Below are 27,912 nucleotides of genomic sequence, written 5' to 3' on the forward strand. Positions count from 1 at the left end.
ACAGAGCAGGACCATTGAAGAGTGTAGCCTGTGGATAAGAGGCCTTGATGGGGATGATGTCTGGCCCATGGACCAGATATAGAGCTCTGCCATTCACTGCCAACTACCATCAACAGCATTAAGTCTCATTGAAAAGTCTACTGGTGAGGCAGAAGGCAAATGAATAAACATGAGCCAGGGAGCATGGTGTGCGTGCCACACACAACAGAGCCGACAATTTCAGTGACCAAAAACATGACTTTCCAGTTCTAGCATTTTCCAGCAGGTCCCAATTTAAGATTCAATATTAAAAGCAGTTAAAACTGACCTGATGGACCTGACTTGCTTCTCAATATAATGTCTCCTTCGACAACAGGCTCAATGCCATAGCTCAGAGGTAAAGCACATACTTTGAAGGCAATAGGTGACAGGTTCAATGCCTGGCATCTCCAGCTAAATGGATCACGTTGCAAATGATGCAAAATGCTTTCCCTGCAAGCTGATGACAAAGAGCTAGATGTAGAAATGGTATGTCCTATGTTAGATAGTTGCCTGTGTTCCTTACCCTCACCTCCCAAGTCAAACTCCATCCCCATGTTCTACTTCTTTCTTAACAGTGGTGACCTGGTCCACACCTTGAAAGTTCAACTTTCATTATGCACATGTATTCACTTTCCCTTCTTGTCTGCTTAGTCAGACATGGGATGGCCCCACACAGAGTCACTATTTTGTGAGAGAGGTTCAAGCACTTACTGAAAATTTAGCACTCTGTTACTCTGGTGCAACAAATCAACTTTTCTAAAAAAAAGCAGACTTTTAGCAGTTAGGAGAGTCAGACATGCACTGAGAAGTGTGGGCTGAACAACTGATAAATGGGAAGGTTTATCAACACCACACAAGCAAATCAGGCTGAAAGCTCATTGCTGTATAACCAACCTACAAACAGATCAGAACTCAATGAAGCCCAGTTATTGCCTAAGCCATGGGTAGGCAAACTAAGGCCCGGGGGCCAGATCCGGCCCAATCGCCTTCTAAATCCAGCCCGCAGACAGTCTGGGAATCAGCGTGCTTTTACATGAGTTGAATGTGTGCTTTTATTTAAAATGCATCTCTGGGTTATTTGTGGGGCATAGGAATTTGTTCATATTTTTCCCCAAAGCAAAGTCCAACCCCCCACAAGGTCTGAGGGACAGTGGACTGGCCCCCTGCTGAAAAAGTTTGCTGACCTCTGTCCTAAACTCTGCTTAAGCTTTATGCAAACAGATCTGGTTGTCTGAAGGAGTCCCTGGTCTACACAAGCATTACTACCCTAATGAGGTAAAATATGCTAGTTCAAACTAGAGATTGTGTTTGTGTTTGTTTGTACCTTTTTTGAACACTGACCTACACAGACATCTTCCAGCAAGTAAAAAGCTAGCATACCAGGAGAAAGGTATCTTGCCACCTCTGTTTTAAACATCCAGGAGTTATTTATTTAGGAATACATTCATCACTGTGATACTCCAACCCCTCTTGAGACCTTGGACAACCCCTGCCAGTTAATAGTTCTGACTTGGTAGCACCTCAACATGCAACCATCTCATTATGTTGTGTGTGTGATCAGGTGCGTAATTTCACCCACCACAAGAACCTTGGGAACTGTAGTTTGTGAAGAGTGTTGGGAATTTTAGCTCTCTGGGTGGTAAACCAGAATTTCCAACATTCCCCTGTGGGAAAATAATATGCTTTAAATTTATGGTACATATGAAGCTTTAGTATTGGAAGCTGCCCAGAATGGCTGGGGCAACCCAGATGGGTGGGGTACAAATAATAATTTAGCAGCAGCAGCAGCAGCATCCCACAGTAACATCCCTTCCCAGGCCACTTGCTACAACAAAACAAAAGCCAGTCAAATCTTCAGCCAAGGGGAAAAAGTTGCAACGGCAGACAGCTCCCCGCAAGTTCGGTGCCCAAACTCTCCTGTCCCAGCTCCACGTGTCTGCTCCCCGACTTCCTACAAGCGTCCCCCACCCGCGGCCGCCTGGCTACCTACGGGCATTTTGTAGTTTTCCCAACCCAGGCAAAAGCGCCGGTCCCTTCGGCTGGGCCACCTTTCCCTGCCCTCCCTGACTCGCCGTGCCGTCGCTTCGGCAGAAGTCAAGTCCCAAGGCGAGTTAACTTCCGAGAGAGAGAGAGAGAGAGAGAGACAGAGACCTGGCGACCCCCAGCACATTTCGGGGGCTCCCTTAGGCTGGGCGCAAAGTGCGCGCCTCTCCGCCCGCTGCCCGGCAGGAGGATGGGGCGCGAGCTGCTACCCAGACGGGAGAAAAGGCAGGCCGGGCAGCGCGGGGCGAGTCGGAGGAAAAGCCTTTTGTGCCCCAGGTGAAGAGCCGAGTAAGTAAAGTGAGGAGCAAACTGCTGCGTGAAGTGAGCCTGGCGCCGGGAGAGAACAAACAAAAGGGGCGAATGTCCGCGGGGAGCAAGAAGGGAAGGCGAGTTATGCACGGGGAGGGGGCGTCCGTGGACAGCGAATAGGCGGCCGAGAGGGAGAGCGCCGGCTTGGGCTCTGTACCCCTCAGCGGAGCGGGGGGGGGGGCTGCTACTGCGGGCGCGCGCGGAGCTTCCTTGCATGTGGGCTGGCGGCGGCCTCGCTGCCCCCCTCGCGCCCCTGCGAAGACGGGGGGTGAAGGAGGAGGAAGGAGGAGAGGAGGCGGAGGAAACTGCAACGCCAGGAGGAGGAGGAGGAGGAAGCGGCGGCGGAGGCGACCGACGAGAAGGGAGCCTGGCGGAGGCGGAGCCGGCGCTCGAGCCCGGCCGGCCTGCACTCCGCGCAGCACGGCCGCCGCCGCCGCCGCCGCTATCGGCAGCAGCAGCAGCAGCAGCAGCAGCACCAGCCTCTCCCGGTGAGTAAACATGGCCTGCCCCCCCCCCTCCTCCCGTGTATGCTTCGCAAGGGGACTCGAGGCCTCGGTGGGGATTGGGCAGCCAGGCCCGGAGTTGCGAGGGGAGCTGCGGCCTCCGCGGAGCAGTGGCCTGGCGCGGCCCCGCCGGCTCGCCCTGCCCAGCCCCGCGCTCGCCTTTTGTTCCGGCTGGCGCTCGGGCTGGCGCGGCCGGGGCCTGGAGAGAGAGAGGGACGGGGAGAGAGGGTGCGCCGCGGCCTGCAGTGGGGCCGGGAGGTGGGGAGGCAGCAGCGTGGGAGCCTCGCGCAGGGCACCCTCCTCCTCCTCCTCCCCGCGCTCCCACCTCCGCCTCGGCCGGGTGTTGTCATATGGAAACCTCCTAGGAAATGCCCGAAGAACGGGCGGCGTTTGCTCCAGGGCCGCAAGGAGCGTGGGCATCCTGTGTCATTCCCCTATCCTAAACAACGAGCAGCTCTGTACCCGGATCACTTGCCTTTCTGTACTTCAGCTAAGAGACCCTGGTCGTAAACTTTTTTTTTAACAGCGTTACGCCCCTAAGCGGTGTTTTGTTTGTTTAGTCTTGGCAAACCAGGATCCTAAATTCCTCCCCCTCCACGCACACTGCCCAGCTTCAGACGTTTTTTGGCTTTCTCCCGTGTAGTTTTTTGACTTTCCTTTCAGCTGCAGAGAGTAACAACAAGCTGGGAGAAAGGGGGGGGGGGGAGAGACTGAGATTGACAGTGGGAAGACCCTAAGAGCTCTCCTTTTTATAACCTGTGAGACCCATACCCTTTTCTTCTTTCTGTCATCAGAAACAGTGAAGTTTGCAGAGAATTGTTTCTGTTTTGAGGTAGGCCTCTGAGTTTCGCAACCAAACTGAGTGCAGTGATTTTCTCTCTCTCGGGTAGCCACTCATTAAAAGAGCACATCACTGCATCCTCCACCTCCATCTTGAAAAGTGTCTCTGGCTTTTTGAGTACTAGACAGTAGCTGTCATAAGGGTCCCAAAGTGTAAAAGATTAAAAGCAGTTACGAACTTCAGTTTGTATAGGAGTATGCAAGCTTTCCAGTTTCACAGAGCTGTTTGGGCAGTAGTAAAAATATTATTATTATTTAAGCATTTTTGAAAACAACGGCGACGTACTTTGTATTTCAACTTTTGCTAAACTTATTTTATCATATGGTTTGCTTTCCTGTCAGTTGTAGTAATATATATCATGCATCAAGGTGCACAGAATGACAAAGTTCTGATAAAGGAGAAACGGACCATTAATCAAAATGGGACAAATTCAGCTGAAGTCAAGGACACTTGCTTCCAAGTCAGGTGTTTAGGATTGGTACCTTTGATTCCAGATAGAGTACTAGCCAATCAAGATTAATCTCTGTATTCTGAAAAATTATTACTATAATCTCACCATGTTGACACAAGTAAAATATGAATCCAACTTGAATTTCAATAAAATAATGACTTTTATTTGAAAATGTGATCTTATTGAATTGAGATCTTATGTAAAGTAACCACCGTGAGATCTTGGGATGAAAGGTGGCATATAAATCTAATAAATAAAATAAATAATAAAAATTGTAAAAAAGAAAATAAAAGAGGAGAGTTCTGTATTACCGAATAGTCCTTAGATGGTCTACAATTTAAACAAAGGTCAGTGATAGTTTTGTTCTTCACCCTACCTCTCCTTTCTCAGCACAATGGCCTAATTTATCAGTAGGGTGGAGTAAATCTGTTTAAGATTCTGTGCTTTTACTATGTGCTTTGAAGGAGTTTTGGGATATGGATCTCCTGACACAGACTCTGATTATTCTGAGCTTTAATCCCTTTAGCAGAGAAGCAGCCTACAAAGAACTCTTCGTACATAAAATCTGATTTTGTTCTTGGTGCTGTAGCAGCATAAGCCCAGACCAATGCTAATAAAGCAGCATTCTATCCTGTTTCTACAGTGAGAACAGCAGATGGGGAGGAAGCCTTTGTTGCAAGATGACCTGTCTGTTTGCCTTCCTTGTGCTGTTTAAATTGAGGTGCATATGTAATATAGCACTGGAGCGAAGAGCTGTACAGCCTAAAACTGAACATTAATCACACAAATAAAGGCTCAATAAATGGTGGAGCAATTTCACACATGGGGAAGGTATCACGTATGTGAGTGTTCACGAGATTTCCCTACCCCACTTATTTAAAATGCTATGTTAAATGCTTCTGCTGCTGTGGTACAGTGTTGAGGGCTCAGTCTCTTTATACAAAAGAAACAAGCAAACCTCAAAACAAACCAAGGGAATTTGTCACTTGCAACCAGTGGTAGCATGGGTGCCAATGATGTTTGCACAAGCGCACAGTCTATAGGACACTCCAGGAAGTAATGAATGAGTAAATCTGAGAGAAATTACATTTTTTCTGGTGATTAAATATAGCAGTTTTGTTATTTTGCAAAAAATGTGTATCTAGTGTATGATTATTGCATAAAGTTGCAATTATATTAAACATTCTGGAACTTCTCTATATACAGCTCTACTGATTTAAAGAAAACCTTTATTCCACTACATATATTTACAGTGGTACCTCTGGTTACATACGCTTCAGGTTACATACACTTCAGGTTACAGACTCCGCTAACCCAGAAATATTACCTCAGGTTAAGAACTTTGCTTCAGGATGAGAACAGAAATTGTGCTCCGGCTGCGTGGCAGCAGCAGGAGGCCCCATTAGCTAAAGTGGTGCTTCAGGTTAAGAACAGTTTCAGGTTAACCTGAGGTACCACTGTACAAACATTGCATTCCCTTCCTCCCTCAGAGTTACTGCATATAGTAAAAAAGGAATGTTATCCTATATGTAATTTCTCATGGTCTGTCATGGTCTAGTCTGCCATATGAATTGCTTTTTCTTTATATAATCAACCTTCATAATTTTCTTCCCTAAATTTTCCTGTTGAATCTTGCAGTTCAATAACATAGGACACTTGTTGACTTCTTCCAATTGCAAATATAGAGATAGAAAGCACACAACATATTGGCAAACCTAATCAAACTTCAAAGAGTAAAGGTACTCAGATATACCAAATAGCTTTTTTTGGAAAAGCTAAAGTTTTATGCTTTTGTAGCTTAAGATAATTGGAAGGATCTGATTGCATATATATTGATTACAAAGTCCATATTAGGGCAATAGTTTTTGAAGCTCACCAAAATGCCATAAATTTGCGTGCAAGCTTTTGATTTCTGGAGAACTATTCATCAAGCTAGATGTTAAAACTGCAAGGGGTGAAGGGGACAGGAGGGGCTGCTGGTGTTAGTTAAGCTATCCATGTCTACATCTGGCAAGTTTTAAGGCGGAGCATGAGAGGAACTAGCAGACATTCAAATGATTTGCATTCAGGTTTCATGTTGCACTGTGGCTGCCTGAGAAGAAAATGCATGCATAATGACCAAGACACCATCTCTGCAAATATAACAACCAGCTGTAATTCAGTTCTGCTTCCATTCTTTGGTGAAACATACAGGTTCTTTTGGTTATGGGGATGATGAATAAGGAGAAACGAGGTAATTTTTATATAAACAGAGGGAGATATTAATTTTAGGTGTGCTAGATAATAAAAGTACATAGAATCCAAATTGGTTATTTTTATCCATCATGCACCTTCAGATAATAAAGTCCCAGCTTTAGGTGGCATTTGATCTCCTTGTGGTTAGGAAATCCTGCTTTTGTAAAGTTAAATTAGGTATTTCTCAAGTTTATTGAGTTAGTATGCTTTGATTGTGTTCTCGAAGCTACCAGCATGAGTTTGACCAAACTGCGGGAGGCAGTGGAAACAGGAGTGCCTGGCGTGCTCTGGTCCATGGGGTCACGAAGAGTCGGACACGACTAAACAACAACAAATGCTTTGATTATATTCTTTCAGTTAAATATGAGACTGCCTATTGGTAAATTTGGACTTAGGAATTCTATCTTCCCCATTTCCATTCAGGAAACCAGAAAATTCAGGATTCATTGTACAGTGGACCCTCCGGATGCGAACTTAATTCGTTCTAGGGGTCCATCCGCAACCTGAAAAGTCCGTATCCGGAGGTGCCGCTTCTGCACACATGCACAGCACGATAGAGTGCTTCTGTTTATGCACACGCTGCGAAACCCAGAAGTATACACTTCCAGGTTTGCCACATTCACAACCCGAAGTTTACGTATTCGGAGGGATACTTAAGTAGAGGTACAACTGTATAGTATTAAAATTTTTGAGTCTGATCATATGTATGCCTTACTGACTAGTCAGACTTATCAGTTACGTGAGCACAGGATTGCCTCTTTGGTTGTAATCTGTAAAAGTGTGGCATAACAGAACAGTTATGTGCACACTAACCTGCGAGTAATGTACATTGAATACAGTGGGACTTAAATCTGAGGATGTATGCTACTTAATTGCACTCTAAAGAAGTAATGTTGTGTAAGCAAAACTTTTGTCAGAACACAGAAATTAAATAACCAGCATTGTATGGCTTTTGATGGCACTTCAGGAAAATTCTGTGTCTGGAGGAAGCGTTCGTAGATGGATTTGGTTTGTTCTCTACACACTTCAATTGAAGTACATAATGCATAACATGTGTAATTGCATCAAGTTGTAAAGATACATGACGTTAACCACATTTTTCTTTAATGTAAGTGACTTCAGGTGACAAGTTATGTGTGCCTCTTTTTAACAAAGTATAATGATGCTATCAGAAGAAGTCTCATTGAGATCTTGCAATGGAATATTCATTAACTGTGTTTAAATAAGGCAGCAATGTCATTGACAAAATGTATGCCTCTGATCTTCCAACAGGTAAATGTTATGATGTTGGGCATGTTTTATTTCTTTCAAGTATTAAGAGGAACATTCTACTTAAAACATTTCATGGATAAAAAGTTGTATGATAACAGATACAGGCTATTTTAAGCCTATAGAGCCCTGTTCAGCAAATACATTACACAGTGGCCATACTTTTGAATTGAGCAAGCATAGGAGAGCCAGCCCACCAACAGTAGATACACCTGCTGATTTGCTCCTGTATAAACTGTGACATAAGCAAAAATTCTTTAATTCCTCTTTCTCTAGTGAACAGTAAAAGTGGCTTTGGTAGAGCTTCTGTTACTTTTAATGAGACGTCATCAAAGAATCCTTTGCCATAATGTTAGAAGGAGCAGCTGAGGTGCACTATGAGGGGAGATTTCTATCAAAATCATAGCTACCCTGGTAAAATGAAGCTAACAAGTCCTGTGACAGAGGGCCAGTTCGTACATGTATGTATATTCTTGATTCTTCATTGTATAATCACTTAATAGGTAAAGGTAAAAGGTAAAGGACCCCTGGACAGTTAAGTCCAGTCAAAGGTGACTATGGGGTTGCAGCGCTCATCTGGCTTTCAGGCCGAGGGAGCCGGTGTTTGTCCACAGACAGCTTTCCAGGTCATGTGGCCAGCATGACTAAACCACTTCTGGTACAACAGAACACTGTGACGGAAGCCAGAGCACACGGAAATATTGTTTACCTTCCTGCCGCAGCGGTACCTATTTATCTACTTGCACTGGCGTCTCTACCAAATTCTGAGGTGACATGAAAGTTTTATCTCTGGTGCTTGATATATGATGGCACATTAGTCACCAGATGCTGAATTATCTGGTAATTAACATACATGTGTGAACTGGGCTGCCTCGGCTTTTTGGGGGGAAAAATCAAAGTATGCTATACTTTTGTTGCTTTGATTTTCCAATCAGTAGAAGCTGTAAGAATCAAGAAATAGCAGGAAATATTCCTCTCTAAATTTGTGCTTTTACATTTCTGTTGCTCTAATGGGTTAGAGAATTCAAAAAATAATATATAGGTATTATTGCTGCAGAAATCAATGAATTTTTATTTTTTTTGCCTCATAAAATGCAAATGTGTTTACATTTACTGGGAGAAAAACCATTTCGCTTAATCCCAGTGTTCTGGAAAATTTATAGCAAGTTTTTAAATATTCCATTTTGTCAAGGCGCCTGAGTCTGCAGCTCTAGGCTTGCTTAGACTCATCTCAATCCAGTGTTAGGCCCAGTTTTGGGACCAAGACAGCTTTGGTCTCCTTGGTGATTTATACTGGGAACTGTACAGGATAAATGCATTTTGTTAGTTCCGTTGGACATTTTGGCATGCCATCAAGCATAGTATTCTGAGCTGGATATCTGGGATGGGTCTTGGTGGCGTGGTGTTACGGTGGTTCCAGTCCTTCCTGGAGCACCAGTTTTAGAAAGTCGTGGGAGATCTGTTTGATGCCACAGCCTATGGTGCCCTTTCGAGTTTTAGCTTGTTCCCATGCTATTTAACATCTGGGACAGATGAGCAGAAGTTTGGTGTCATCCAATATGCGGATGGCACAACCAACTGTGTTCTCCCTTCCCTCTCATTTTAAGGAAGCTGTTTAGGTCCTGAATTGTTACCTGGAGGCAGCAATGGATTGAATAAGGGCAAATGTATTGAATCTTAATCCAGGCAGAGATGCTTATGGTCAGTCATATTGATCCAGGAATTGGGATTCAGCTGTGGTTGGCACACCTATTGAAAACTCAGGTCATAGCTTGGGAGTTCTTATGGACACCCTGGATGCTAAGTTCTCATCTGTGGCCAGAAGTGCCTTTGCCCAGCTGAGATGATGCATCAATGTCTGTTGCTGTGGAATTCAGATCTGGCCATGGTGACCCATTCCATAATTGCATCACATCTGAATTACTGCAATGCACTCTCCATAGGACTTTCTTTGAAGAGTGCTCAGAAACAACTAGTACAGAATGCAGTAGCTTGGTCATCAATATAGGCTGCAAAGAGGGTGTTCCTAATTCCTTTCCTGAAACAGCTGTAGCTAGCTTCCTATCATGCTGGGCATATCATCTCGCTGATGATAATTTTTAAAGCTACAGCATTTGAAACTCACCAGGTTCATTTTGCACCTGGCTGTCAGCCACTTGTAAAGATGCCTGGGCACCTGGATGACATCGCCACCATCTGGAGGTGCATGCCTGGGGATCCTTGGATCTTGACTGTTTTCACACATCCTGTAGAATTCTATCTGTATCTGTACAATCAGAATTAATTTCAGGAACTAAAAAGTCATACTGCAAAATATGATTTTCGAGTCATCTGGCCCAAAAATGGCAACTAGGCATTCCATTTTGGCAATTGTAACTCAGGTTTAAGGAGCCATTTGGCAGCTAGCTTATATATCAGAGTTTCTAACACTGAGATGTTTTAAATAAAACTAATTTGCCTCCCCAAATAGTTAATTAATTGATTCAACATCAGAATTCAGCCCCAGGTCCCAGGCACTCCATTTATCAAAAGACCTCCATCAACATTCCCACTCATGCAAATAGGTAGCATTTTGTTGTCGTTGTTTAGTTGTTTAGTCGTATCTGACTCTTCGTGACCCCATGGACCAGAGCATGCCAGGCACTCCTGTCTTCCACTGCCTCCCACAGTTTGGTCAAACTCATGCTGGTAGCTTCGAGAACACTATCCAGCCATCTCGTCCTCTGTCGTCACCTTCTCCTTGTGCCCTCAATCTTTCCCAACATCAGGGTCTTTTCCAGGGAGTCTTCTCTTCTCATGAGGTGGCCAAAGTATTGGCGCCTCAGCTTCACGATCTGTCCTTCCAGTGAGCACTCAGGGCTGATTTCCTTCAGAATGGAGAGGTTTGATCTTCTTGCAGTCCATGGGACTCTCAAGAGTCTCCTCCAACACCATAATTCAAAAGCATCAATTTTTCAGTGATCAGCCTTCTTTATGGTCCAGCTCTCACTTCCCTACATCACTACTGGGAAAACTATAGCTTTAACTATACGGACCTTTGTTGGCAAGGTGATGTCTCTGCTTTTTATGATGCTGTCTAGGTTTGTCATTGCTTTTCTCCCAAGAAGCAGGCGTCTTTTAATTTTGTGACTGCTGTCACCACCTGCAGTGATCATGGAGCCCAAGAAAGTAAAATCTCTCACTGCCTCCATTTCTACCCCTTCTCAGTGAAACATCTCCAGATCAACATACGCAGGACAAAGCTGTGTATTTATTACAGCACATTTACTAAATGCGGTGCACTTGTTTCTTTGCACACATTTGCCTCCCCTTTTGTGCTCATCATTGTGGCAGCTAGAGGAGTAGAAGTGTGACATTTGGTAGTAGACTTCGTTGTCCTTATTGAATTGACCACATGATCCCACCATTTAACAGCCACAAGTTCAGTTAGGAACATGTCAGTAGCAATCTTCCCCAACCTGATTCCCTCCACTCCCATCAGTTTCATTACCATATGGCTGTTCTAGCTAGGGCAGAGGAATTGTAGTCCAAAACATTGGTAGGGCACCAAGCTGGTCAAGGCTGGTCAATTTCTCAATTTATTGAGAAAGTACATATGAAATAGCCTCCCTTTTTAGAACTAAAACCTTCCTTTATATCTACTTGAGATTTCTTTACACATGCTATTTATCCATTAATATACTTCATTATTTTGTTCCAGTCAAGCTTATTGTATATTGTAGAGTAGATAGCTATGAAATGTGCTCAGTGGTGCTTACTCCTTATCAAGTGCTTAGAATTATAGCTATAGGTAAATGAAGGTCAGAAAACTATAAGAAATGACCTCACAATTGGGAGCATTAGTGTAGTGTATTCCCAGTGACTCATCTCAAGCAGAAGGTGTTTTCCCCCCTACATCCACCACAGTCCCACATACAGACAGCCTTAAGGATATACAGGTATTAAATATTCAGAACAGGGGATTTATAGTAAATACGTCTGATTAAGGTGGTTGAAGAGACAAAGTTTGATGCTGCAAATTGATTTGGTATAGGATCCAATTATACAGCATCCCAATGAAATTGATTGTGCATGCAGAGTCACAGGGAATTTTTGGCTTGTGTTAGTTGGCTGTAGAATGAAATCTTTTGGCCAAATCTGCCATCTATCTCAGCTGTAATGTCACTCTTACAGATCTTTGCAAGCATTTATAGTAGCAAAACTTCTCTCAGACATTACAAAATCAAAAGGGAATTTCTTTTTTAATATCTGCTAGCTGAAGACAGCAAAATATAAAAATGTGACATTGAAACCTTTGTCTGTTCTCATTTGGAGAGTGATTAACTATTCATGCAATTGTGCTGACATCGTGTTCTCATCTCTTGCATTGTTCTCCCCCTTTTTTAAAAAAGACAAAAAGTTGCAAGATTTTATTTATATAGATCTCACACACTGTCAGCTCCTTCCGTGCTGCATAACTCAGGAGCTTAAGAGTAGCATGCTCTTTACTCTGGAGAAATTTGCTTTGCAAGGATCTGTATTTGGTATGATTCAAAACTTGCTTAAGAGTTACTATTTAGAGTTGGAGCAATGGACCAGGCAGTTGCTAACATGCACTTCTTTATTTATGTTAACTATTCTGTAGGACTTTGGGTTCAGCCCTTGATAGCATGAGCATAAATGTGCTATTTTCATATTTATTTATTTTACAAATTTATAAACTGCTTCAAAGCTATGTACAGCAAGATAAAAATAATTACACAAATATAAATTATTAAAACCTTATTGGCAAACTCTGACTATAATAAAACCGTTCCTACAGCTATACAGTTAATATTTCGTAAATGACTGGGTCATGCCATAGGGAAAGCCTTCTTAAAAACATATTCAGTAGGCATCTAAACATCACAATGCCGGATGCCTGTTTAATTTCAGATGGTAATTGTTTGCAGACGGCTGCAGCTGCAGCATTAAATTCCCGTTTCTAATACAAACTAAGCTCATGTCTGGGGCATGTGAAAATCTCATTTGTGCCCCATCTGAAGAGCACAGTTTCCAGCCAGGGATGTATGGGTTGAGGCATTCTCTTAGGTAACTTGGTCCCAAATATGTAATTATTTATAAAGTAGACAGATTTAATGTAGGATTATAAGCATGTTTATTCCACTGAGTTCAGTAGGACTTGGTCCTGAATAATTGGAAATGACTACTTTCCCTATGTGAACCTACTTGGACCCTAAGATCAACATCAAAGTCCTTTTCTCTGAGCTTCCTCTGAGAGCTGTTTGGAGTTTGGCAATAAGAGAATGGGCCTTCTCTCTGGTAGCCCCGCAGTTGTGGCATGCCCTTTCCAGGGAGTTTCCTGGTACTGAAGGATGCCTGCATTGGAAGGGGTTGGACTAGATGACTTGTGATCCCTTCCAGTTCTACATTTTTATGATTGTATACTGATTTATTGCACTACTTCCAGTAAGCTACCCAGTCCGATTCAGTGTTTTAACATTGGTCTATAAAGCCCAAAACAACCTGGGACCTATATATTTGACAGAATACCTTTTTTCCTGATATCTGACAGACACCCAAGCTAAGATCTGTTGGAAGGTCACTTTCATGGTCCTGACACAAGATAGGGTGTTCTCATTGGCAGTACCTCCTTTGTATTGAATCCCCTCTTTAAGGTAGCTGTGTTTAGATGACAGGTAAAATGTATTCTTCCAGGCCTTTGGAACTTGATGCTCCTTGGAGTTGAAGCTTGGTGTTGCTGTCTTTATAATGGAAGTTTGATTTTGTTTTGTTTTATATAACCCTTCATATCATATATGTTTTTATCTGGAAAAGCAAAGGGCTTAAAAAGGTGAAAGAAGTAAATCCAAATAAATAGATAGAATACAGTCATGCCTTGCGAGTCAAAGGTTTTGCTTCCCGAACGCAGCAACCTGGAAGTGAGTGTTCCAGTTTGTAAATGTTCTTTGGAACCCGAACATCATGACAGGGCTTCTGCGGCTTCCGATCGGCTGCAGAAGCTTCCTGCAGCCAATCAGAAGCCGCACTTTGGTTTCCGAACGTTTTGGAAATCAAACAGACTTCTGGATTAGATTCTGTTCAACTTCCGAGGTACGACTGTACAAATAAATTATGAATTCTCAGTTATCTACACTAAAGATTTTGAGGAGCAATTTTGAATTCTACTTTGGGGGCATGTCCAGATTAGCAACATTTGTTAGGATGTGTGCTTGGAACAGTTACTGCAGTTTGCATCTCATACGGTGAGTTTCCTATAGGACTGTACATCAGCAAACAAGTGTATCATGGCAGAGGTGCTTGCCTCTTCCAACAGTGTTTCCTCAGTTTTGACAATAGGCTTCACACTGCCAAGCAACACAATCACTTTCAGCAATAGTTGTAAACGTATTCATGACTAAAACTGTTTATGTATGAGGAAATAACTTCAGATAGTCGACTCACAAAATATAACTATTAGTAATATTAAGTTATATCAACAGAAGCAATAATTCATTTTTTATAGATATACAGTGGTACCTTGGGTTAAGTGCTTAATTCGTTCCAGAGGTCCGTTCTTAACCTGAAACTGTTCTTAACCTGAAGAACCACTTTAGCTAATGGGACCTCCTGCTGCTGCCGCGCCGCCGGAGCATGATTTCTGTTCTCATCCTGAAGCAAAGTTCTTAACCTGAGGTACTATTTCTGGATTAACGGAGTCTGTAACCTGAAGCGTATGTAACCTGAAGCATATGTAACCCGAGGTACCACTGTATACTATATGGAAATTGATGCAAATATACACAAATATATTCACTATTGTTTGAGGGTGTCAGTGGAGCCTGTTTCCTTGCTGCATATGTATCTGACACAGGATTTTTAATTTCCACATCCGAAGCATGTCAGACCAGGAACATTATTTGATATAATTGATTGGAAAATAATATTTATAAGCCCATTTTTATAAACAGTTCAGAAATATTTGCAAATTAGTGGCAGTGTAGTATAAGAGCAATTTTTATGTTATGGTACATCATTTTGATTTTAAATGTATTCACTTCGCATATATTGTAGTTGTAATATGATTGATAATACCAGTGTTATGACTTAGTTTACATGTTGCTAAGCACTAATTATTACATAAGCATCACTTATAACAGTTGGGTTATCTTGATGTTGTAATGTTGTAAGGATAGGAATCTTCTGTACTGTTCTTCAGATTCTACTTTGCAGACCTTGGAAGGAAACTGCTGTAGTGGTAACAATGTGAACATCACATTGTAGCTATTTAACATAGATGGACCAACTTCTTTTTTGATTCATCAAAAGTATTCTGTGCCTTTAAAAGCTTCCTGAACAGGGAATTCCCCATTATATGTAAGCCAGATACACCAGCTGAACTTTTACAGAATTTGCTACAACTTGATAAAATGTATTACCAATTCTAGATTATTGCACCTGAGTTTCTTATTCTTTGTGGGTTTTATATTGATGCCATTGAAATTGTGTTCTCTAAACACCAGTGTGCCCTTGAAAATAATTTCTCAAAAAGTAAATTGCATACCTTACGAGAACCATTTAATGATTGCAAAACAGATGTGTCATTGTTTACACATGACGTGCACAACAGACCACCTCATCTGATACTGTCCCACTAGCAGTTTGAAAGTGGGTTAGAAGCCTCTAGTTAAAACACAAATAACAGGCTTTGATGCCAGGTAGGAAATTTTGTAGCACCCATGCATATCACTTTTTCTGATCTGAAATCATGGAAGATTTCCATGTATTTGTTCCCAATGTGTGAACCTACAGAATACCCAGTAGTATCATATCTATTGAAAATGGCTCAAAATAGTTTTTAAAAGTAGAAAATGTGTTGGTATCAAAAAATGAGAAAAGTTTTAAAAGCAACTGGGTATTTTGTAATGTCAGAATGTGGAAAGCTGGCAACAGTGTACGGCGGTGATAGAACATGGAACTTACAATTCATGTTTAGTATCTTTTTTTTTTTAAAAAAAAGAGGATACTATATAAAAATGAAGATGTACCTTTTAACAAGTTGTCTATTTACCTTTACCCTTATATTTTGTTAAGCTGGTAAAACTTGACTTTCCACCATTTGCTGGAATTTGCTCTGTTTTGGCATTTACCTTTTAAAACCTGACACTCTGTCAAAGACTATTAAGTTAAAGTAGGACTTTTCCATAATTAGGTGAAGAAAGCATGGTGCTTTACTGGTACAAGTGTCCTTACTGCTTCTGTATACGTTTCAAAACTATAACCCGAATTAGATGTTACAGACAAGGTCAAATGCAAATTTGGACATATACCGTACCTGAGGCTGCGGGGAAGCAATGTGGGAAAGCTTTAGAGCATGAACCTGGTGGGCTTTTGGAGCCTGTATTTTTGAGACACTGGACTTACATTTGGCTTTTTAAGAAGGCGCTGTATACCTTAAGAGCTTCTACAACCTTCACTCTAGCACGAGAATAAATATATTCTGCTGTCATTCTGTGTACAAGCTGTTCGACTCTTTAATGATACAAAAATGTTTCATACATGAGAGGCTTTGTTGTGTTTCTGTCACACTTGTGCCAATTTGCAAAAGTGAATATTGCAGCAGGTTTTATAAAAGGTTGTAAGAGTTATTAGCTGTGCTGACAGCACTTTTGTTGATAGGCAGATTTTCTAATTCAACCTTCATGTTTCTGAAGTTTGATGTGTCTGAATGTATCAGTATGTTAAATAAGGCATGGAGATGTTTGAAGGCGGAACGGGAAGTTTTCAGATCTTAAGAGAAGAGATGGAAAAGCATTGATCCCCCTCCCTCAATATTTTACAGTCACTTCTGATTTCTTCCTTCTTAACGTCTCATGATTTAATTACTTTTAAAATAAAGTATTTAGGAAATAAATTGTATGTTATTTGTAAATCACAATAGGGCAATCCAGATCAGGCCTTTATTTTTCCTTTGAGTTCAGGGAAATCCAGAAAATGGCTAAAGAGTATCCAACCTTACAGGGCATCAGATAATTTCTGTTCTAAAAGTAAAACAAAAAGATTTAACTCAGATAATGGAAGAGTAGGAAAAAGCACTATGGTAGTTATTCCACTTCTGCAGAAGGCCTGAATGACTTGCAACCTGTGCACCCCCCATTTGCAGGAGAGGAGGTTGCATGCAAAAGGAAGAGGAACTGAGAATATGCTGGCCGATAACTGGTTTTCAACATCATGATATATCACCAGCTAAATATCACAATATCTTGATATATTACGATATATATCTGCTGTTGTGGGGGGCCTCGTGGTGACAGAGGTGACAGAGAGTCTCGCCCTTTCCATTCCATGATGGCGGAGGGTGTGCAAAGGGTCCCACTGTATCTCCCCGTAGCAGCACCATGCTTCCCTGCAGCAGCAGAGGGCCTTGACGGAGCTCCCTGTGGCAGTGGAGGGCTTTAAAATTTAAGGAAATAGTAGATTTAATAAAAAATATTAAATAAACTTCCATCTGCTTTCCCACTCAGAGATCTACCGTATTTTTCCATGTATAAGTCTAGGTTTGTTCCCTAAAAATAATGTCAAAAATTAGGGGGCATCTTATACATGGATACATCTTCCCCCATTTTCTTAAATCTGAGGCCCCCCCCCCCCGTCTTATACATAGGGGTGTCTTATAGACAGAAAAATACAGTAAGTGAAATCTATGCATGCATAAGCCCCTCTGAGTTCAACTAAACTTCTACTTTCCTGGGAGTAAGCCTAGTAAGCCTCATTGAATTCAGGAGGGCTTGCTTGTGAGTAGACATGCATTTGCTTGCGCTGTGTACCAAAAAACACTTTCCCCATCATTCTCACATAGTACCCAACCTCCCATTTCAGCATAAATCTTCCCTCCACTCCCCCCCACACCGAAGGCCCCCCCTCAAAGCCCTCATTCTACCAATCTCTCCCTTTTTATCAAAGGGAGGGCAAGCAAGTAAAAAGATAGTTTCCTTTATACAATAAAAAACCCTTTTGGATAGAGAGGAAAGCTGTTTAGGGGGAACCAACAACATAAACACCACCATAAAATAAAATAAACTCTTCGCCCTCTTTTTTTCATTGGTGGGGAAAGAAAGAATTGCTTTTCCATTCTTTGTTTACTGTCTAGCCGTGGGGGGTAAGGGGTTTTCCTCTGCATAATTAACTGAGTTTGAAAGCACGTCAAAGTGCAAGTAGATAAATAGGTACCGCTCTGGCGGGAAGGTAAACGGCGTTTCCGTGCACTGCTCTGGTTCACCAGAAGCGGCGTAGTCATGCTGGCCACATGACCCGGAAGCTGTACGCCGGCTCCCTCGGCCAATAAAGTGAGATGAGTGCTGCAACCTCAGAGTCGGTCACGACTGGACCTAATGGTCAGGGGTCCCTTTACCTTTTTAAGTGGAAAGATACCGGTGAAGCATATTGCCTTGTTGAAACACTTTATCACGATGTTATCTCAATACAGGTATTCAACGATATGGTGATGTATTGGGCAGCCCTATTTACATGTAGGCAAAATGATTGTGACAGTAGTTCTTGGCTTGGAGAAGAAATTTGTTAATGACCTACAAATAAAGTTTCTGGGTATGAACACTGATACATCTGCAATGACCTGCTACAATGATGAGAGTCCCAGATTAGCTCTACTGATGTGCCAGCCTTGCTACTTCTTTGCCGTTCTCCATAGGAAAGCTAGAGTGTTAAGTCTCTGCTTCATAATTCTTTATTCAGCAACCAATTGTGTTTTGACATTACATTTAAATTCACAGACCACTGACAAATCGCATTAATGACTGTTAATCTGCCTCAAGAGGCTGATCCACCATAGACATGAGAACTTACGTGTATATTATACAGCATTTTCAATATCAAAACAGAGCTAAAGCATAACACAAAAAGTTTTAAAAAGCCTGAGCCAAATACAAAGGGCTGACTCATTGCTGCTGTAATATTGAACCATGGTTTAGCATTACATCTGAACTGCGTGTACTTGCTTTTAATGAAGCCTGATAATGATACAAAGCATAAAATTTAGGACTGCTGCTAAAACTTCCTTGAAATTTGTAATTGTTGCAAATTTCCTCAGAATTATTGTAGAGAAGATAAACAGGAAGCAATGATGAATTTCACTGTAGGGAATTATTCCAATTGATCAGTATTACTTAATAATTAGAGAGTTGTTTTCAGTTGAACTCTGTTATCTTCTAGGCATATTTTTATTTGTTTACCTGTAGAAGGTCAGTGGGACCTGAACATTCTCAAGGTTAAATACAAAGTCAGTGGCTGACTGTTGAAAGGCCAGAGACAAATCCAATTAAAATAAGTGAGAGTCTTCTCAGTGAAATCAGTAGCTTTAGGTCAGAGCTGTAATTGATTAAATGACGTTTATCTTTGCGCAATCTGGTACTTTGCAGCATACACAAGGTTATTCTGCCGCACACTAATTGTGAGATGTCCTAATCCAGAATACTTGCTCTTGAATCCTTTCAGAGCCATTAAGGAAGTAAGATAAGTGTTGTGTAATTATTCCATATGAAGTGGTTTGCGGATCACACTGTAAGTGCTGTAGAAATCAATTTAGTCATAGTTTCTGAATCTTTTACATTAAATAAATTGGCTGCCTGGAGATAAAGACTAATATCCCAAAACAGCAGTAGATCTCCCCCCCCCCCAAAAAATATTTAAATCTCAAATACAGTGTAAGATGTAGAAGAGTTGACAAGACAATTTGGAGTCTGATACACTTTTTCAGCTCCTATGATTGCTCCACAAGTACTGGAAATTTACTTAGGCTGCAATCGAAAGCACACTTATTAGTGAGTATTCCCTCTTGAACAGACTTTTACTTTCTTCTGAATAAAGTTTCCTAGGGTTTCACTGATAGTATGTTACAGTAAGAAATGTTTGTGTGTCAGATATTTTATTTAGAATTTAATGTTTCTAATTTCAAATGCTTTAAAGCAAAATAGCTATAATAAACAGTAAAAGCTACTTTATCAGTACAACTCAAAAATAAAATAAAAGCTATACTGAAAATATGTAAGAATAAAATGTTAGTTTGAAGGACTATTAATGCAAAGGCTAAATTAACCACAGTGTTGGTGTGATTTTGTAAAGGTTCAACAAAAACTGAAGGTTATTAGAAATGACAAATTAAAATGAAATGTTTAGATACAAAGTTTTCTTTTATAAAGGGCATTGGTTTTACCTTTCTAGAATATCAGATGTGCAGTCTTTCCATTAATAAAAACTTGCTCAGTGGGAAGCTCTTATTGTGTACTTTCCAGAATAGTGTTATTAGATACTGTCAAATGGGTATCTAAGCAATAAATGTGTTAATCTCGTATCAAAGGTTGTTGTGTAGAGTTCTAGTCTTGCTGGAAAATCTGGAAGCTGAACACTAAAGCTGCATGCAGAAATGCTGTCCTAAGTGTATAGTTAAGATATTTCAGACAAAAATACATAAGAAGAAATCCTAGAATGTTGTCTATTCATCATGCATAATCCTTCCTTTAATGACTCTGAAAAATTAATACTTACTCTTAGTGGAACAGTTAAGAAAATTGAGCTATGTTCAAAAACTATGTGTTTACAGGTACCTTACCCCTTTTCCTTGGAAGCTTTATAAGAAGCTGCTGCAGGAAAGGGATTGCGAGAAACATCATGGGAGGAGTGTTTCTTGGACTAAGGTGAAACTGGTGTGCATAATGTGCATTTTTAGCTCATACAGACTTTATTTTGGGCTTCTTTCTAGACTTTGGGAGCTGAGTTCATGCTGAATTCACATAACAGTTACCAATATCAGACGCACAGGTAGCAAATCATAATATTTGCAGGAAGGAGATTCCTAGCACTAGGTGAATCATATTGCACTAAATGTGGGCTGGCCAATTGCCAGTAAAATAGTAACTCATGATGGGAGATAATATTCTTCCTGTTCTGCAGTTGAATAACTTCTATTGAGTTCTTAAGGAGAAAGTAAGAGATTGCAATTAGTGAATTCACAAAAGGCAGGAGTAGAAGCCAGGTTTTCCTTATATCAGTGCTGCCATTGATTATATAGAAGTGTACAGCTAATGTTGACTCAGTGTTACTCTGTAAACCTGCAATGCCTAGAGGAGTCATCGGTAATGTGTCATTGTATATTGCATGATCAGTTCATGGAAACCTGATATCTCCATTTTCTTCTTTCTTTACTCACCCCTTGGGGGAAGTATTTATAAAACTGGACATTCTCAGAGTATGCACCTTCTGCAGAAAAGGAGAGTCATGAAAGATACTCAGTTTCTTTGATAATGTGAACAGAAGGGGTCTGTTGTAATTTTAATCCAAAATTTAAGCCTCAAAAGACTGATCAAACAACAAATCAAAAATGAATACAATAAAAAATATATAATATAGTTTGCAAATAAAAATGGCATATAATAGTATGTTGATATTTCTTGATGTTCCTTTAAGCTTATACTTTGGTTATGTAGATCTCTTTACCATTGTTGTAGTGTAAATAATGTGTCTTTCCAAATACATAAAATAATCTTTCTTTCTCCTCTTCCCCACAGGAAATGGGACTTCGAAGTTAAATGAGACTGGATAACGCACATCAATGAAGAAGCTCCTGCATTACATGCTTTAGGGGCAGAACTTCAGAAGAGTCAAACTGCCAGATTTGCTGTACTTTCATAATGAAGAAAATTAGTCTCAAGACCATTCGTAAGTCTTTTAATTTAAATAAGAGCAAAGATGAAAGTGACTTCGTTGTAGTTGCACAGCCATCGTTAAATGATTTTGGAAAAGATGACTCCTTGTTTGGTAGCTGTTATGGTAAAGATTTGCCGAGTTGTGACATCAACAGTGAAGATGAGAAAGGTGGAAAAAACAGATCGAAGAGTGAAAGCTTAATGGGTACGTTAAAAAGGCGGCTTTCAGCAAAACAAAAGCAGAAAGGCGGCAAAGGTAGCACGCCATCTGTTAGCTCTGCTGATGATGACACCTTCTCTTCTTCTTCTGCTCCAATAACCTTCAAAGATGTGAGAGCTCAGAGACCTCTTAGATCTACATCCCTCCGAAATCACCATTATAGCCCAACTCCATGGCCGCTTCGTCCAACAAACTCAGAAGAAACATGTATAAAAATGGAAGTGAAAGTAAAGGCCTTGGTCCACTCCTCAAATCCAAGCCCTGCACTGAATGGTGTTCGCAAAGATTTCCATGACTTGCAGTCCGACAGTGTGTTCCAGGAACAAAACAATGCATTGAAAAGTACAGAATCTCAGAATGGAGATTTGCATCTCCATATTGATGAACATGTGCCTGTAGTTATTGGACTTATGCCTCAGGACTACATTCAGTATACTGTGCCTTTAGATGAGGGAATGTATCCTTTGGAAGGATCACGTAGTTACTGTTTGGATAGTTCCTCACCCATGGAGGTTTCGACGGTTTCTTCTCAAATGGGTGGCAGTGCATTTCACGAAGAAGAGGGTCCAGTGAGTCAAGATGTAGTAGTTACCCCAGATATCTTTGTTGACCAGGCAGTGAGTGGTTTATTAATTGGTACCACCGGAGTCATGTTGCAAAGCTCTAGAGTCAATCACAGTGATGTTCCTCCGCTCTCTCCATTGCTACCTCCAATACAGAATAATCAAATCCAAAGGAACTTTAATGGCCTAAATGCCACAGATGTCCATGTGGCTGAAAGTATGCGTTGCCATTTGAATTTTGATCCTAACTCTGCCCCTGGAGTTGGAAGAGTTTATGATTCTGTACAAAACAGTGGCCCTATGGTTGTGACCAGCCTCACGGAAGAACTGAAAAAACTTGCAAAGCAAGGGTGGTACTGGGGCCCAATTACACGATGGGAAGCAGAAGGAAAATTGGCCAATGTTCCTGATGGCTCATTTCTTGTACGAGATAGCTCTGATGACCGCTATCTTTTAAGTTTGAGTTTCCGTTCCCATGGTAAAACTCTTCATACAAGAATTGAGCATTCAAATGGCAGATTTAGCTTTTATGAACAACCAGATGTGGAGGGACATACTTCTATAGTTGATCTCATTGAACACTCCATCAGGGACTCTGAAAATGGAGCATTTTGCTATTCAAGGTCTCGATTGCCTGGATCTACAACTTACCCAGTCAGACTGACCAATCCAGTATCTCGTTTTATGCAGGTGCGCTCGTTGCAGTATCTGTGTCGCTTTGTTATACGCCAGTATACCAGAATAGATCTGATTCAGAAACTGCCTTTGCCAAACAAAATGAAGGATTATTTACAAGAAAAGCACTACTGAAGGCTTATGGGAACCTTGCATCTTGCACTTTGGGAACAACAACAAAATAAAATAAAGAAGAGAGATACCGTTTACAAACTTTAATTGCTATCAGTCTTTTGCTGCCATAATTTCATTTTGTGCATAAAGAAGGGTAATTCATTTTTATTTGTTTAATGGGTGGTCTGGGTTTTATGTTTTAAAATAATGATCTCAGCATATTTTTTTTAGGAGAGTGAATAGCTATCTTTCATTCAGTGTGCAAAATAATCACAATGTGAATGATAAAAGTTTTCCTAAAACTCCCCATCTCATTTGCTGCTAATCCACTGTGATTTTTATGCATTTGAAGCACATTTCATGTGTTTTCAACCATAAGTAAAAGTTGACACTTGATGGGATATGTTTTGTCTTTTTCAAACAGCCTGGTTTTGTTTTGTTTTGAATTTTAAAAAAGTGGAAAAATTGTGACAGTATACAGAATTTAGATGTATGCTGAGAAAGATTTCCCAGTATCCTAATTAAAAACATAAAGTTAACTGTGGGCTGGAGGGAATGTGTGACGCAACAGTTATGCAACATATGTTTTGAAAGCCTCCTTTCTCCTAAACTAGTTTCAAAGATTGTATATATTGTTTTGCGCTTTTTTTGTTCATTCTTAAGCATTTTTTTTAAGTTTTAAAAACAGCCTTTCAAAACAGACTTGGAAAAAAAATATTGCTACTATTCTGTATTTAGACAAAAGTTAATGTAAATCAGAGGCCATTTTTAAAAACTATTTGATATCCCTGTAAAACTGATTTTGACTAAGCTATGGTAGCACATGGTCGGATAACTGAAATCTATCATTTTTCGGATAATTTCAACATAGTGGGTTCTTTGCCAGTAGGATTTTAAAAGTTATTATTTGACCAGAAGATCTAAACATTACCCCATATTTCCTGCAAAATTGAGACATCATCTAGCCAAAGTTAAGCCAATTCAAATTTAATTAATTTCATAGATGAGTTATGCACATGCTTAAATTTCTCCCATAGAAATTGATGGGATTAGCAAGTACTTTGCTAGATAATGCCCTTAAATTTTTTTTATTTGCTTAGCATACATTTCCCATCATTATATTCATTTCAGTATGTAAGATGGGAAGAGAATAAATTATCCCCAAAGTTTCATTTTTAAAAAACCTTGCATGTTTTGAAATTAAGACTGAATTGATTACATTATGGCATAATCCCTATAGGAAATATTTCAGTGCATTACCATACTCGTTTCTGCTTAGTCTTATTCAAAACAAGGAAAAGCAGTTCCATTTAGTATGCGAGATATGGGAAAATCCTGCACTAGGTTTTCAAGAGGAAGATAGATTTACATAGTTTACACAATGGATCCATTCCAGAAGTTGGTTCTGTAGAAACCAGCAGGAGAATTTGCTGCTGGACCTAAATGTAACTAACTAACTTTGGATTGGGGCCATTAAGATTTGTACTCATGGGACTGCTTCTACCGAGCATTATATGGTGGAAAGGAAGTATTCCTGTTTGCATTAAGGAAAGATCTAGTTAATCAAAATGCTAGCAAGCTGGAAACTGAACTCTGAAATTTCTGGAGAAAAAAAATAATATTTTGGAGGCTAGTTTGTAGGTTACAAAATTTATTTTGTGCCATTTTCATATGTCTTGTTTTAGTTTTATGTTTTCCTTCCTATCCTCTGAAAGATATGGCCATTAGTAATTTTCTTTTTCATTTTCCCATCTCAAAAATTCGAATACGTTTCTGTTTAGTAAAAAAATATTAAAGGGTGATAAAGTTTTGAAAAATCTTTGTTTCTGGATAATTCTCTATTGCTTGTTCTACCTAGCCCTTTTTGTGCTCTGAATGAGTTTATAATATTAAAGTACAGTGTTGCTGCAAGGTGCTGCAATGGCGCCACATCCTGGGTTGCCTGAATCGATATGCTAAACTTCTATTTTTTAAAAAAATATTTTTAGATCATAGTGTTTAAAAAGAATATCAGAGGCAAAGCATGACTTTTGCTGTGGGAGTGAGAGGTGGAAGTGTCTCTCTTGCCCAGTTAAAATAGGTTCTGAGGTGTGGGGAGTATTTAGAGAGATGTATTCTTAAATTCCTGAGCAAAGTATTCATGTGTGTCACTTATTGGCTTTGCCATCCTGATATTTATGCAAAATCTTCATTTGGTTTTCTGATTTTTACCCCCAAAGCAAGACTACAAATTTTATACACAAAAGGCACAATAATATATACTATGGTACAGTGTTTTGAGTCTGAGGAAGAAAGAAGTTATCCATTTTATACAATAGGAAGCATACTTGTTAGCTTAATACCCTTGTCATTTGGGGGGTGGGTGCGGGGTATTTCCCCTTCAAATGCAAAAATAAAATAAAAATCTGTATGGTTGGAGTAAAAACGTTTCCTGGAACAATAATCTGTATTATGTCAAAGGTCAAAAGTAAACATTATCCTGGTGTCTAAACTCTAAATAATGATGTTACGAGTTATGATGGTATTACAGTTCCATATGAGTTGTATATTTAGATCTCTAATGTTCCAGTCATATTGCTGTTCTGAGACAGCATGAACTTGCATTCTGCATTCCTTCTCATACTCTCTTCAGTTCATTTGTATTAAAAACAGGTTTTCAGAGGTGTTTTTGCAATGCTGACCGATTAGCTTTTCACCGCTTTCCTCTTTGCTCTTGTAGCACAGTTCTACAGGAGCAGCTGCTTTCTTCCACTGTGCAGTTTAGTGGACTTGGGGAAGACATTGTGTCCCGATAAATGGCAACCTATAGTCATATACTCCATAAAAGTATTAAATTGTTAGATCTGCTTTTGTCCTTCCCGTTGCTAGGCCTTCATCTCCTAGCAAGCCAACCTCTCATCAGCTAGAGCAGCAACCACCAATGCATTCACTTTCCCTCAAACACATCTGGGCTAAGCAAGTGGTCCAGCTGGAAAAACTGCCCAGTAGGAGCAGCTATTTTATCTCTTGCTGCTGACAGCCACCTAGCAAATACCTGAGCGTGGATGAGCAGACATAAATGCAGCACTGATGCTGGTGTTTTGTTTCTGCTTTGAATGGTCCTGAAGCAAGTGACCAAGCTTGTTCAGGAGGTGGGGAAACATTTAAAGTGTAATCCAACACCATCTGCCCTGGAGGATCTTCTGGCCCAAAACTGCTTAGGACAATAAGACAGACAGAATGAGTGGCTTCTGCTCTATGTATTTCCAAGCTTCAGTTTGGCATTTGGGGGGCAATTGCTCCTTGAGGTGAGTTGCACCCATGTATTACATAAAGGAATGAGTACATTTCAACTGAATGATTCCATTGAAAACACTTTTTGAATTGCCTTTATTGCTCTATTCTTTGTACTACATAGGATGGACATATCTTATTGCCACAAAGATCTATGTGTTATTTTCAGTCACATTTTTGTGCATTTTAACTGGTTGCCTAAATGGCCTGCTCATATGTTCAGTGTAATAACAGAGCTTATGCAAGACTTCATAACAACCTCCAACAAACATAGTCTGCAAGAAAGCAGAAGCCCCTGTTCACAGTTGCTGTTGAGTTTCTCCCATGTGACATTGCTCATTCCAATAGATTACTCCTGCAAGCTGTTAATCTGAGTCATGTTTAAATTGCATTTAACGCATAGTGCATTCTTAGATTGACAGTTTATAACACTGAAGGAAAGGGACACTCTAAAGTTATGGGAGAACTAAATCAGTCAAGCTGCTCAGCATTTGTTTTAACCTAGTGAGGTAATTTCCTAAAGTTTTCTTACTATTCTATAAACAAACGGCATATCAACGTTTTTCTGCTGTTGAAACATCAGCAGAAATAATAAACAACTTCTGGGAGGGTTGGTGGAATACTTACGGTTGGTTATGATGAAAAACACTATTGCCTCTGCACTAGCATAGCTTGGTTAATAACTGCAGTTTAAACATGCTAATACTATAAGCAGAAAAGGCTATTGTAGATTGGCAGGAAAAATAGTGGTGTAAAATTAGACTGATAACAAGTTCATGATAAAAATAAGACAAAGAACTAATTAATTTGTATGATTGCATTGAGGGCAATAGCTGTATTGTATTAGTGTCCTTCCACCAGATAGGTTTCGAGAAAGCAAATGTGAACTGCAGCGGTGATTTCTGAGCTTACAATGAGTAGAATGTGGTGTAAGAAACAAAGGGAACAAACCAGTTTGACGGACCTCCACATATAGACAATAGGATTCAAAAGCCCAAAACCCCAACAGGTCAGTATGTGGTGTCTGGCAGTCTGGCACCTGCATAATTCGTGTTGGTTGCAGTCCCAGTGGAGGGCCTCTATAGCCAGTGTATCCAACCGCTTGCTGCTCCCGCCTTTCTCAGATGTGGTCTGGAAAGCCTGAGACCCTTAGAAACCCCCTCTCTGGTGTGTTCCCCGTGGGCTGCGAGCACACAAAAGCTGAAGCAGACAGCTGTGCACCTGTGCTGCTGTTCCTTCAGAGGGATGGGCTAGACTTCTTTAAACTAGTTTACCCCCTTGCAGCACTATGGTTTCAATAATAAAGGGATTTTTTTGTTTTAAAGACTGGATTACAAGCCTTTAATAGATTTCTTCTGTTGTTACAGCAAAAGCACCTGACAGTGCTGCTGAGATGTGCCTGCCTTGTTTCTTTGCTGCCTTTAATAGGCTATGAAATAACACCTGCATATTGGATATTTTCAAACCTGGTGTACTCAAGACTAGAGAGAGATAGCTTACATGCACAATACAGTGTAATGGTGATTCTGGCATATCAGTCCACGGGAAATAGACGTATTTTCCTTTCTTCACTTGTGAGGATAGTCCAGTACTATAAATCTGGCTTGCAATCATAGCAACAAAGTCTCCCTGAATTTTCTTCTTCTTTAAGGCCTTCCCCTTACACTTTGTTTTACATCTTCAATAAGCAGACATGCA

The 27,912-nt window shown here is 40.5% G+C and overlaps 1 protein-coding gene across 1 annotated transcript; it reads left to right on the forward strand.

Moving 5' to 3' along the window:
- Positions 1–2,017: 2,017 nt before the first annotated feature.
- SOCS6 (suppressor of cytokine signaling 6) lies at positions 2,018–25,936 on the forward strand. Its single transcript, XM_081014210.1, has 2 exons — positions 2,018–2,352; positions 21,232–25,936. The coding sequence occupies exon 2, from the start codon at positions 21,355–21,357 to the stop codon at positions 22,960–22,962; it is 1,608 nt and encodes a 535-aa protein (XP_080870336.1). The 5' UTR covers positions 2,018–2,352; positions 21,232–21,354; the 3' UTR covers positions 22,963–25,936.
- Positions 25,937–27,912: the final 1,976 nt, after the last annotated feature.

The sequence above is a fragment of the Podarcis pityusensis genome, assembly GCF_964106645.2.
Source record: "Podarcis pityusensis genome assembly, chromosome: 7".
Taxonomy (NCBI): Eukaryota; Metazoa; Chordata; class Lepidosauria; order Squamata; family Lacertidae; genus Podarcis; species Podarcis pityusensis.

Bases quoted from the DNA above. Each gene is read 5' to 3' on its own strand.
- SOCS6 (XM_081014210.1), top strand. From the start codon at position 21,355: ATGAAGAAAATTAGTCTCAAGACCATTCGTAAGTCTTTTAATTTAAAT.